General features: G+C 33.7%; 1 protein-coding gene across 1 annotated transcript in view; it reads left to right on the top strand.

Annotated features, from left to right (window-relative positions):
- Positions 1 to 13,146, top strand: part of TEX11 (testis expressed 11) — a 285,798-nt gene that overhangs the window by 185,443 nt on the left and 87,209 nt on the right. The window contains exons 17-19 of the mRNA XM_048213658.2: positions 5,198 to 5,300; positions 9,318 to 9,442; positions 12,148 to 12,233. Coding sequence (XP_048069615.1) covers positions 5,198 to 5,300; positions 9,318 to 9,442; positions 12,148 to 12,233 — 314 coding nt within the window. The remainder of the gene's footprint in view (positions 1 to 5,197; positions 5,301 to 9,317; positions 9,443 to 12,147; positions 12,234 to 13,146) is intronic.

Raw genomic sequence — 13,146 nt, 5'->3', positions numbered from 1 at the left:
GTCAGTATTTTTTATCCATTCAGTCACCTTATGTCTTTTGATTGGAGCATTTAGTCCATTTCCATTTAAAGTAATTATTAATAAATATGTATATATTGCCATTTCGTTATTTTTTTGCTGGCTGTTTTTGTTGCTTCTCTCAGTTCTTTTTCTCTTGCTTTTTTTCTCTTTGCTTTAATGGCTTTGTTTAGTTTTATGCTTGGATTCCTTTTTCTTTATTTTCTTGTATATCTGTTTTAGGGTTTTGATTTGTGGTTACTACTGGATATATATATATATATATATATATATATATATATATGCATGTTTATTAAATCTTACTTGTTACTGGTCTGTTCAGATTTTCTATCTCTTCCTGATTGAGTCTGAGTAGGTTGTATGTTTCAAGGATTTATCCATTTTTTCGAGGTTTTTCAATTTGTAATATAATTATTCACAGTAATCATTTATGACTATTTGTATTTCTGTGGTGTCAGTTTTCATGTCAGTTTTATTTATAATTTTGTTTGAGTGTACTCTTTTTTCTTGGTTAGTCTAGCTAAAAGTTTGTCAATTTTGTTTATCTTTCCAAAATTCCAACTTTTAGATTCATTAATTTTTTTCTATTGTCTTATTTCTGTTTCATTTATTTTTGCTCTACTTTTTATTATTTCCCTTCATTCTACTAAACCTGGGCTTACTTTTTTCTTCTTTTTCTAATTCCTTGAGTTGTAAAGTTAGATTACTTATTTGAGATCTTTTTGTAATGTAAGTGTTTATCAGTATAAACTTTCTGCTTAGGATTGTTTTTGATGCGTCTCATAAATTTGGGTATGCTGTGTTTCCATTTTCTTTTGTCTTAAAACACTTGTGGATTTCCCTTTTGATTTCTTCTTCCACCCGTTGATTGTTCAGGAATGTGTTTTTCAACCTCCATGCATTTGTGAGTTTTTCGTTTTTCCTCCTGTCATTTATTTATAGTTTTTTACCATTGTGTTTGGAAAAGATATTTGATATGATTTCAGTCTTCTTAAATTTGTTAAGGCTTGCTTTCGGGCCCAACATATGGTCTTTCCTGGAGAATGTTCCATGTGTGCTTCAGAGAAATATGTATTCTTGTGCTGTTGGATAGAATACTCTATATGTGTTTGTAAGGTCCATTTGGTCTGTAGTGTTATGCAGGTCCACTATTTGTTTATTAATTTTCTGTCTGGATGATCTATGCATTGTTGAAGGTGGGGTGTTGAATTCCCCTACTGTTTATAATTGCTGCCTATTACTCCCTTCAGTTTGTTAACATTTGCTTTATTTATTTATTTCTTTATTGTTAAATTCAAGTATAATTAACATACAGTGTTATATTAGTTTCAGGTGTACGGTATAATGATTCAACAATTGTATACATATCTCCATGCTCATCAAGATAAGTGTATTCTTAATCACCTTTATTTCACCTGTTGCCCTACCCACCTTTCCTCTGGCAACCACCAGTTTGTTCTTTGTATTTAAGAGTCTCTTTATGTCTGTCTCCTTTTTTGTTGTTTGTTTCGTGTGTTAAATAACACATGAGTGAAATCATATGGTGTTTGTCTTTTTCACTTAACATTATATCCTCTAGACTCTCAGGTCCATCCATGTTACTGCAAATGGCAAGAGTTCATTCTTTTTTATGGCTGAGTAATTTCCACAAAGTGTGTGTATACCACATCTGCTTCATCCATCTGTCTATCAGTGAACACTTGGATTGCTTCCATATCTTGGCTATTGTAAATAATGCTGCAGTAATGCTGTAAATAATGCTGCAATAGACATAGGAGTGTAATATTTTCAAATTAGTGTTTTCCCTTTTTTGGGGGTAAACACCCAGTGATGGAAATACTGGATCATATGGTAATTCTAATTATAATTTGAGGAACATTCATAGTGATTTCCACAGTGGCTCTACTCATTTGCATTCGCTCAAACAGTGCATGAGGGTTCCTTTTTCTCTGCATCTTTGTCAAAACTTGTTATTTCTTGTGTATTTGAATTAACCATTCTGACAGGTGTAAAGTGGTATCTCACTGTGGTTTTCACGTGCATTTCCCTGATAATTAGTGATGTGTTGAGCATCTTTTTGGTTAGTATTAGTTTTAAATATTTAGTTGCTCTAATGTTCAGTGTATATATAATTGTTATATCCTCTTAATGAGTTGACCCCTTTATCACTATATAGTGAACTTCTTAGCCTCTTATGACCAATTTTGACTAAATTCTATTTTATCTGATATAATTATAGCCACTCCTGCTCTCTTTTCCTTACCATTTGCATGTAATATCTTTTTCAGTCCCTTTCAGTTTATGTGTATCCTTATAGCTAAGGTAGTCTCTAGTAGGTAGCATACTGTTGGAATATTTTTATTAAAAATCATTTAGTCCCTCTGTGTCTTTGATTGGAGAATTTATTCCATTTATATTTAAAGTAATTGTGATAGGTAAGGACTTACTATTCCCATTTTGTTAATTGTTTTCTTAGTTTCTTATTCCTTTGTTCCTTTTTCCCTCTCTTGCTGTCTTTTAAAAAATTTATTCTTGTAGTGGTATGCTTTAATTCCTTTTTATTTATCTTTTATGTATGTACTATGGGTTTTTTCTTTGTGGTTACCATGTGGTTTACATAAAGCATCTTTTAGATATAACAGTCTATTTTAAGCAGTTAACAACTTATGTTCAAATGCATAGAGAAACTCTACACTTTTACTTCTTCTTTCTCACATTTATGCTATTCATGTCACACTTTACATCTTTTTATATTGTACATCTGTTAACAGATTTTTATAGCTATAGTTATTTTTAATATTATTGTTTTTAACTTTTATAGTAGAGATAAAAGTGATTTACACACTATTATTACAAAATTAGGGTATTCTGAATTTTATTATATTTCTATAACCTATTGAAGGATATTTTGGTTGCTTCCAAGTTTTCACAATTACGAGTAAAGTTTCTATAATCAGTAATGTGCAGGATTTTGTGTGGACATTAGTTTGCAGCTCATTTGGGTAAAATACTAAGGGCAATTGCTAGATCATATTGTGAGAGTATATTTAGTTTTATAAGAAACTATGAAACTGTCTTTCAGAATGTCTCTACTATTATTTTTCTTCCTAGCAGTGAATGAGAATTCCTATTTCTCCACATTTTCACCAATATTTGGTTTTGTCAGTGTTTTAGGTTTTAGCCATTTTAATAGTTGTATAGTGGCATTATTTTAATTTGCATTTTCTTGATGAAATATAATGTTGAGCATCTTTTTATATGCTTATTTGCCATCTGTATGGCTTCTTTAGTGAGGTATCTTCCCCAATTTGTAATTGAGTAGTTTTTTGTCTTATTGTTGAATTCTTTTATATTTTGGACATCAATTTTTTATCAGATATGTGTTTTGCAAATGTTCTCTCACTATGTGGCTCATGTTTTCATTCTCTAACAATAACTTTCACATAGCAGACATTTCTTTTTTTTTTAAGATTTTATTTATTTATTTGACAGAGAGAGACAGCCAGAGAGAGAGGGAACACAAGCAGGGGGAGTAGGAGAGGAAGAAGCAGGCTCCCAGCAGAGGAGCCCGATGTGGGGCTCGATCCCATAATGCCAGGATCATGCCCTGAGCCGAAGGCAGACGCTCAACGACTGAGCCACCCAGGCGCTGCCATAGCAGACATTTCTAATTTTAATAATGTCCAACTCCCAATTTTTTCTTTCATGGATTGTGCTTTTGGTGTTGTGTTTTTTAAGTCATCACCAACCTAAAGGAAATAGATAAATTTCAAGAAACATACAATTTACCAAAACTGAAACACAAAGAAATAGAAAACTTGAATAGACTCATGACTAGCAAAGAAATTAGGTCAGTAATCAAAAATCTCCCAACAAACAAAAGTCCAGGACCACATGGCTTCACACCAATGTCCAATGTCCAATGTCTATACCAGCATTATCTACAATAACCAAATTATGGAAAGAGCCCAAATGTCCATCAACTGATGATTGATAAAGAAGTTGTGGTGCACACGCATGATTACTCAGCTGTCAAAAGAATGAAATCTTGGCATTTGCAACAACATGAGTGGAGCTAGAGAGTATTATGCCAAGTAAAATAATTCAGTCTGAGAAAGACAAATACCATGTGCTTTCACTCATAGGTGAAATTTGAGACAGAAAACAAAGGAGTGTCCAGGGAATAAGAGAGAGGCAAACCAAGAAACAGACTTAACTATAGAGAACAAACTGAGGGTTACCATATCAATATGTACTATTGTATATCAACGTACTTATATATATTTTTGAGGATCTTTTATTTCTTTAAACTTTGAAAACTGGTGTTTTATAGATAGCTTTTTTTTACAATTCTGGTATCTACATTTTGAGAATCCATTTCTGCTGATTCTCATTTATGGTGCATTGCTTCTTAGTATGTTTGATTCTTTTTTTTAATGTTTACTAGTCCTGATTTTTGAAAAATCATTTTTGGAAATATTTTGAAGCCTAGGATGGTTACTTCCCCCAGAGAACATTTACCTTTGCTTCTTCAGATGTTTGGGACCAACGTCAACTAAATTCATAGCTTGAGGTCTTTTGGCTTCCTGTGTAATGCAATTTGGTGCCGTAAATACACACCTCAGGGATTGGTTCTCCCCACCATATTTTGTTGTGTTCCTCTCAGAACCAAAGTAACTTTCTTTGCAGTCCCCTGGTGATGCTGGTAGGAGCGGTTTAGTTCTGGTAGCCTAAGAGTGTAGTCCCTTGGGTCTTGATGTCTGTTTTCCTAACCTAGTGAGACTCATTAAAACTAAACCTAACATTTGTCTAGATTTATAAATGCTCACCAGAAAAAAGTGGCTTTAATTCTCTGCTTGTTTCTCTGGAACCTCACTTTTCCTTAGATTTTATTATCTTGTAAGTTGCTTTGGAGTTGAAAAAAAAAGTTATCTAATATTTTTCATTGTTTTCAGTAGGAGAGTTGGTCTGACATATATAATGCACCCTATTTCTAGAAGCAGAACTCGCTGTTTCTTTAGCATTTTAAGAGAACAGTTCTTTAAAGATTTTACTTAGATTCACATCTTTTTATGATGAGTATCCTCAGCCATTGTGACTATATTAATAATTTTAGTAAAATATGATAAGATCTTCCTTATTACTTTTATAAAAGAGATCCAATATTTCTTTTTTTCAGGCTAAAGAGGCAGTGATAGAAGCTGAACGACATGATCCTACAAATATTTTCACTCAGTTTTACGTATTCAAGATTGCAGTCTTAGAGGGCAACTCTGGCAGAGGTATGAATGTTATTTATGAATTATATTTAATTGTTAATATAAAGAATAATAATCCTGTTCTACCATAAAGGAAAAAAACATTGTTTTTAAGACAGTGGAGTTACATATTCTATATTCTAGCTTTCCTATGTAAAGATGATACAACCATGCGAAAAGGAATTATGAAGGTTACATAGGAATAAGAGAACAGGGGCTGCCTATTGAGGGAGTAAGAACTAGGGAGATTTGGGACAAAAATTGGGGAGAAAGTCTTGTCATGGTATACTTTTTTGTACTTTCTGTCATTTGAACCTGTTAAAAATTAAGTTTAAAAAGCTGTGGGGTAAGAGGGAATTCATACTGCAAACCCATTTCAGTTAAGAGTTGTCTTAGACAATCAAAGTCTTCAGCTTTCTTTTAAATGTTTTCACTTATCTGGGAAGTGATTGGTAAGAGATTTGGCCTTGAAATGGAGTTTCTCTCTACAGAGTTGACAGTGCTGGAATTGCTTATGTGAACCTCATCCCATCAGTGCTGTGTCCTTCGCATTAAGTTAAGCATAGTTTCCTAGTCGATGTGTCTGTACACTCCTGTATCTTGACTTGGTTACAGATGGGCCTGTGCTGTGATATTATTCCCATTCAGCCCTCAGTGTAGCTGAGAATATCCTGAGGCAGTTGGAGCTCCAGACTGGTTGTCCCTTGTGAAGGGCGTAAGTTGAGAAATTGAGAAGTTTAAATTAATGGATCCAAAACAGAATTTATACTAATCCAATTGAGCAACTGTTTATGAATACCTGCTGTGTGCAACGGACTCTGCTTTGCACTCCATAAAAAAAGAAAGATAACCTATTCTTCATTGAAGAAGAAATGTTCCAGGATAGTAAAGTATTCCTGTATATTAATTAAAGATTAGCAAATTGGAGTCAGTTTTTTTCAGGGTTTATAGTGTAGTCATGTCCATCATCAGTGTTTTCATTGGAGACCTCGGAATTTATTTGATGTATTATGTTGAAAGCTTAAAAGAATTTGAAACTTTTTACCAACAGAAATGGCAAAAAATAGATTTCCTATTAAACCTTTTCACATTCTATTAAAATAATTTTTTTTTACTTTTTAAACATAGCATCAGCTCAGTCTTTTTATTGTTTCCCCAGTTATCTGTGACCATTTTAAAAGCTGTGTTTATTGATAATACAGAGTAAAACTTACTAGTGTCTGGTTCTATGAGGTTTATTTATATTAATAATTCTGTGAGTTTCGACAAATGTATACAGTCATGTCACCACCATTACAGTCATGATATAGAACAAAAAATTGCCTCAGGTTCCTTTATTGTCATTCCTTCCAACCACTTTTAGTCCTGAAAACAACTAAACTCATTTCTATATATTTTTGCCATTTCCAAAATGTCATATAAATGGGATCATACATTATGAAGCTTTTTGAGCCTTTCTTTCACTTATGATAATACATTCAAAACTCATTCGTACTGTTGTGTTTCCATAGTTTGTTCTTTTTTATTTCTGAGTAGTAGTCTATAGTATGTATGTACCACAGTTTGTTTATTCATTCACCAGTTGAAGTATATTTGGATGATTTCCATTTTGGGCAACTGTGGATAAATGTGCTATAAATATCTGTTTACAGATTTTGTGTGATGATAAGATTTAACTTCTCTAGGATAAATATCTAGGAGTTGGATTTTTGGATTGTATGATAAATATATGTCTAAGTTTATTAGAAACTGCCAACCTGTTTTCCTAAGTAGCGATACAGTTTTACATTCTGACCAGCTATATATGAGTGTTCCAGGTGATCTGCATCCTCAACAGCACTTGGAGTTGTTCATTTAAAAAAATATTTTGCCCATTCTAATAGTTGGGTAGTGATATCTTGTGGTTTTAACTAGCATTTCTGTAATGTCTAATATTTGACATCCATATATCTTCTTTGACAGTGTTTGTATACATCTTTTGTCCAGTTTCCTATAGGGAACTTTGGTTTTTTTTTTAAATTCATCTCTATATGTTTAATTCATCTTCTATCATAGTGGCTAGAACATAGGGAAGAAATATATTTTAGTTACTAAGATATAGGGAACTTTGTTTTCTTATTGAGTTTTGGAAGTTCTTTATATATTTTAGATACAAATTATTGGATATGTGTTTTATAATTTTTTTTATTTTCTTGTCAATGTCTTTCATGAGAAGCTTGGCAGTCTAGTTTATCTTTTTTCCTCTTTTATGGAGTGTGCTTTTGGTATTATGGGTAAGAAATCTTTACCTGATCTAACGTCACAAAAATTTTTTCCTGTGTTTTCTTCAAGAAATATTATAGGTTTAAGTGTATGGTTAGCTCTATGATCAATTTTGTATATTAATTTTTGTATTTAAGGTATGAATCTTTTTTTTGCACATGGCTATCTAGTCATCCTAGCATCATTTTTTCAGCATTATTTACTTAAAAACTATCCTTTTTCAACTGAATTACCTTTGTACATTTATTGAAAATCAGTTGCCATATGTGTGTGTGGGTCTCTTTCTGGATTCTTCATTCTGTTCCATTGATCTATTCGTCTATTTTTATACCACTTCCACACTGTCTTAATTAGTTTAGCTCTATAATAAACTTGAAATCATATAGTCAAAGATAATAATTTTGTATGACTTGAATTCTTTTAAATATGTTAAGGCTTGTTCTATGGCCCAGAATTTTGTCTTTATTTGTAAATATTCTGTGTGCACTTGAGAAAAAGTATATTTAAGAAGTATATTTACTGGTGTTTGTTTGAGTGTTCTGTAAATGTTATTCAGGTCAAGTTGATTAATGTACTACTAAAGTGTACTACAGCCTTGCTGATTTACTACTTGTTCTATTAATTACTAAGAGAAGGTGCTGAAATCTTTGACTATAATTGTGGATTTGTTCATTTTTCCTTGCAGTTCTTTAAATTTTTGCTCCTTGTGTTTTGAAATTTTGTTGTAAGGTGCATAAACATTTAAGATTGTTATGTTCTCATAATGAATTAATTCCTTTATCATCATGAATTAACCTTCTGTTATGTAATATTCTTTGCTCTGAAATCCATTTTGTCTGATATTAATATAGCCACTCCAGCTTTCTTTTGATTACCTTTAACATAGTATATATTATCCCATGTGTTTTCTTTTAACTAATTTTGTCTTTATACTTTAAGTGTGTTTCTTGTAGGTAGCATATAGTTGAAAGTTGCTTTGTTTAATTCAGTGTGACTATCTGTCTTTTACTTGGGTCATCTAGACCATTTATATTTAACATGATTATTGATATGGTTAGGTTTAAATTTAGCATCTTTTTATTTGTCTTTTGTTTGTCCCATCTGTTTGTTGTCACCATTTTTCTTTTTTCTACTTTCTTTTGGATTGAGTATTTTTTATGATTACATTTGTCTCATCTTTTGGCTTATTAGCTCTCTTTGTTTTGTTATTTTAATTATTACTTAAGTTCTATAGTGCATACATTTAACTTATTGTAGTCAACCTTTAAGATATATAATGGAATGTCATACCACCATTCATTTTTAAATTTCATTCTGTTTCATTCTGTTTTATATTCCATTTTATGAATGTACCAAAATGTATTTAGCCCATCCATTATTGATGGAATTTAGGTTGGTTCTATATTGCACTCTTAAAAAAAATTGCTGGATAAACATATTTGTATGTTTTTGTTCACTTTTGCAAGTATATCCATGGGATAAATTCACAGAGGTGAATTGCTCAGTTGGGCATTTTTCTGACATTCAAGTCCTCCTTAACAATTTAGCAATTTAGATGACTTTATGAAAATTAACTAATATTTTAAAGATATTAGTGCTCTTTGAACACTACATCAAAAACTAATGATGTACTATATGGTGGCTAATTGAACTTAATAAAAAAATAGATATTGGTGCTCTTAAAATAAGTTCCAAAGTCACTGTGGTGTAATTAACTATATATAGCTGTTAGCTTTAATAAGAGTATCTCATTTTTTAAATTGTTTCCTTCTTTTTCAGCTTTGCAGGCAATTACTACATTGGAGAAGTTATTAATACCTGAAGGTCCAGAGGAGAATGAGCTACTTGCAGATAGAGATTCACCTGTCATGCTCCTCAGTTTAGCTGCCCAGTTTGCTCTAGAGGTAATTCTTACGTATTTATCCACAAGATTTTTACCTGTTTTCTATTTTGAGAGACAATTAATGGAACTCTTTAGAGGAGTTTGCTACAAAGAAAAGAAGTTGGTGTGAGAGGTAGGATCAGAGGTTTGTTGGTTTGTTTGAGATGGGATGAATATGCTTATATGCTGATGGAAATGACCTAGTAAGAGAACAGAAAGTTGACAGTGTGTGAGAGAGAAAAAAGAGAATTGTTAGAGCAATGTCTTTAAGCAGGCAAGAGGTGATGGACACAAGTGTATAAATTCAGAGATTGGCTTTAGGAAAGAAAATGGATAGTTCATCTATGATAGCAGTTGAGAAGTATGTGGTGTGGTTCCTGGTGGATGAATAAATGTGGTAGTGGGAATCTGGAAGTTTTTTTCCAGACGGTTCAGTTTTTTCAACAAAGTAGAAAACAAGGTCATCACCTGAGAATGAGAATGGGAGAGGAGATGTTGGGGAGCTTGAGAAGATAGGATAAGGTATAAACTAATCATGCAGGAAAGCAAGAAAACGAATGACATGCTAGTGTGGGATGCTTGCCCAGTAAGTATTAAGGCCTATTTGATGACGTTTTAAAATGAAAGAAATAGTTGTACAGGTTTTTATCCAGCCACTTTCAGCTGCATTGATGTAGGCACAAAAGTCAGTAGAAAGTTGGCTTTAACCAGGTTTGTAGTTTTGCCAGATGAATACAATGAAGCGAAGGAGGAGTAGTAGGAAAATCAAGAAACAAGGAAGTGATTATCATTAATCCCCATGGAATTTAAAGTGGTCATGGGGGAGGACATCAAGGACGTGAGGGACAGTGAAAATTCGTACCACGAATGGATTGGAGGTCTAAGTGCAGTTGAAGGATTGCTGGAGTAACAGAAGGGAGTGAATTAGAAAGGTAGGAGATGGTGGTCAGAAAGTGGAATACATGAAACGGAGCAGGGTGCAGGACCAGGGTGAGGAATTGAACCACTTAAAGAAGTACCCACTTTCTGAGACATGCAAGTGCAGAGTTGGTTCTTGCATGACCCTGAGAGTGAGTGCCTCCTTAAATTTTGCACCTTAAGAGCCTCACTCACATCACTTAGCTCACCCTACTCCCCACCCTGACTGAGAGTATGGAAGGTTTGCCACCAGTAGTAATGACAGAGTCCAACATAGAGATCAATGGAACAAAATAGAAAACCCAGAAATAAACCCATAATTATATGGTCAATTAATGTTCAACAAAGGAGGGGAGAATATGCAATGGAAAAAAGTCTCTTCAACAAATGGTGTTGGGAAAACTGGACAGCTACATGCAAAAGAATGAAACTGGATCACTTTCTTACACCATACACAAAAATAAACTCAAAATGGATTAAAGACCTAAATGTGAGACCTGAAATCATAAAAATCCTAGAAGAGACCACAGGCAGTAATTTCTCTGACATCAGCTGTAGCAACATTTTTCTAGATATGTCTCCTGAGGCAAGGGAAATAAAAACAAAAATAAACTATCGTGACTACATCAAAATAAAAAGCTTCTCCACAGTGAAGGAAATAATCAACAAACCTAAAAGACACGAACGTACTGAATGGAAGAAGATATTTGCAAATGACATATCCAATAAAGGGGCAGTATCCAAAATATATAAAGAACCAACACAACTTCACCCAAAAAACAATCCAGTTTAAAAATGGGCAGAGGACATGAACAGACATTTCTCCAAAGAAAACTCACAGATGGCCAACAGACACATGAGAAGACCCTAAACAGTAATGAGCGGGTACAGTCAATGACTGTGTTAGTGAACAGCAAAGGTAATTGGCAGAGTAGAATTCAAGGAAATAAGAGACTAGGATATTGGGAGGATCATCTATCTATATATTGAAAGTGCCAAAAACTAAGACAGGAGTAGTTTTTTGAGAAAATAACTGTGCAGTAGATAAGTCATGAGGAAATGAGTAGAAATGGCTGGAGAGCTGGTAGATCAGCACAATGAGAAATGGTGGGTGATAAGAGACTGATGACAGGAAGTTCGAAGCTAGGGATTGGGGTGGGGGAGGGAGAATAATTTTAAAACAGCAATGAAGAGCAAAAATGTCACCTACTCCATCTCCAGATCTACGGGTAGAATGGAAATGAGAGGAAAAATTGGCACTACTTGAGAGGGTTTCTTTGGAAGCAGTATCCTTGGTGGGACCTAGATTTCCATTACAGAAAGAATATGGAGGGAACTTTCAGGGAAGAGGTTGCTTATAGAGAAGATTTTGATGATTATGAACTGGACTACAGTGAGCATAAGTGGAAAGATTGGGGGAGTTGGGGAGAAATGGGAAAAGAGGGATTTATAGAGCTTTATGGGGATCGGGGTGCTAGAAATGAAGGTCTGGGGTTCTTTTGGTCACTGCTAATGAACAGGGATAAAGATCACAATAAGATTAGTCCTAGTGGGTTCATGGCAGTGTTTGCAAGTCTGTGAGTATTTATGGATAGGGAAGAGGGGGTTTCTGGGGCCAATATGAACCTATCCTGTTTTTGTCAGTGAGTAGTTTCTTCAGTCTATCATCTTGCATTAATTAGCTCTTTTGATAATATAAAATGAACAAGTTCAGATTTTTTTCTTGTCCTTAAAGGATAGGAATATAGATAACATTTTGTAAGTACCACTTTGAGATGTAATTTAACATATTGTATTTGTCCTTTTTAGTATGGACAACAAATTGTGGCAGGGAAAGCTTTGGAATATTTAGCTCGATATTCAGAAGACCCACAACAAGTCCTTACAGCTTTAAAGTAAGTAATTCACATCCTGTAGACTTGAAAGGATTTCCTGTTATTCTTGGTCTATAAACTTTGTCAAAATAGTGCTGATGTGATGTGATCAGGCCTACTATACCAATTGTTATTTTAAATTTTTTCTAAGCTTTATTGAGATATAATTGACAGATAATGTTGTACAAGTTTAAGGTGTATAACCTGATAATTTGAAACGTGCATATATTGTGAAATGATTAGTTAACATATTCATCATCTCACAAAATTACAATTTCTTTGTGTGTGGTAAGAACATTTAAGATTTAGTTTCTTCCCAACTTGCAAATATATAATATAGTCTTGTTAAGTATAGTCACCATGTTCTACATTAGATCCCCAGAACTTGTGCATCTTATAATTTGAAGTTTGTACCCTTTGACCAACATTTTCCCACTTCTTCCACACCTAGCCCCTAGCAAACACCATTCTACTCTGTTTCTATGTTTTTCACTTTTTTTTAAAAAGATTCAACATGTAAGTGAGATAATACAGTATTTGTCTTTTTTTGTCTTTTCACTTAGCACAATGCCCTCAAAGTCCATCCATGTTGTCACAAAAGGCAGGATTTCCTTCTTTTATATGGCTAAATAATATTCCTGTGGGGGTGGGGTGCCTGGGTGGCTCAGTCAGTTAAGTGTCTGACTCTTGATTTGGGTTCAGGTTATGATCTCAGGGTCATGAGATCAAATTTCGCATCAGGCTCTGCGCTGGGCATGGAGTGTGCTTGAGATTCTTTCTCTCCCTTTCCCTCTGCCCCCTCCCCCCACTTGTGCTATCACTCTCTCTAAAATAAATAAATTAATTAAAAAAGATTCCTTTGTGTATGTGAACATATCACATTTTCTTTATCCGTTCATCTATCAGTGGACACTTAGGTAGTTTCTGTGTCTTG

The sequence above is a fragment of the Ursus arctos genome, chromosome X (genome assembly GCF_023065955.2).
Source record: "Ursus arctos isolate Adak ecotype North America chromosome X, UrsArc2.0, whole genome shotgun sequence".
Lineage (NCBI taxonomy): Eukaryota > Metazoa > Chordata > Mammalia > Carnivora > Ursidae > Ursus > Ursus arctos.
Note: the sequence above shows the minus strand (reverse complement) of the source record. Positions and strands in the feature narration are given on the sequence as shown.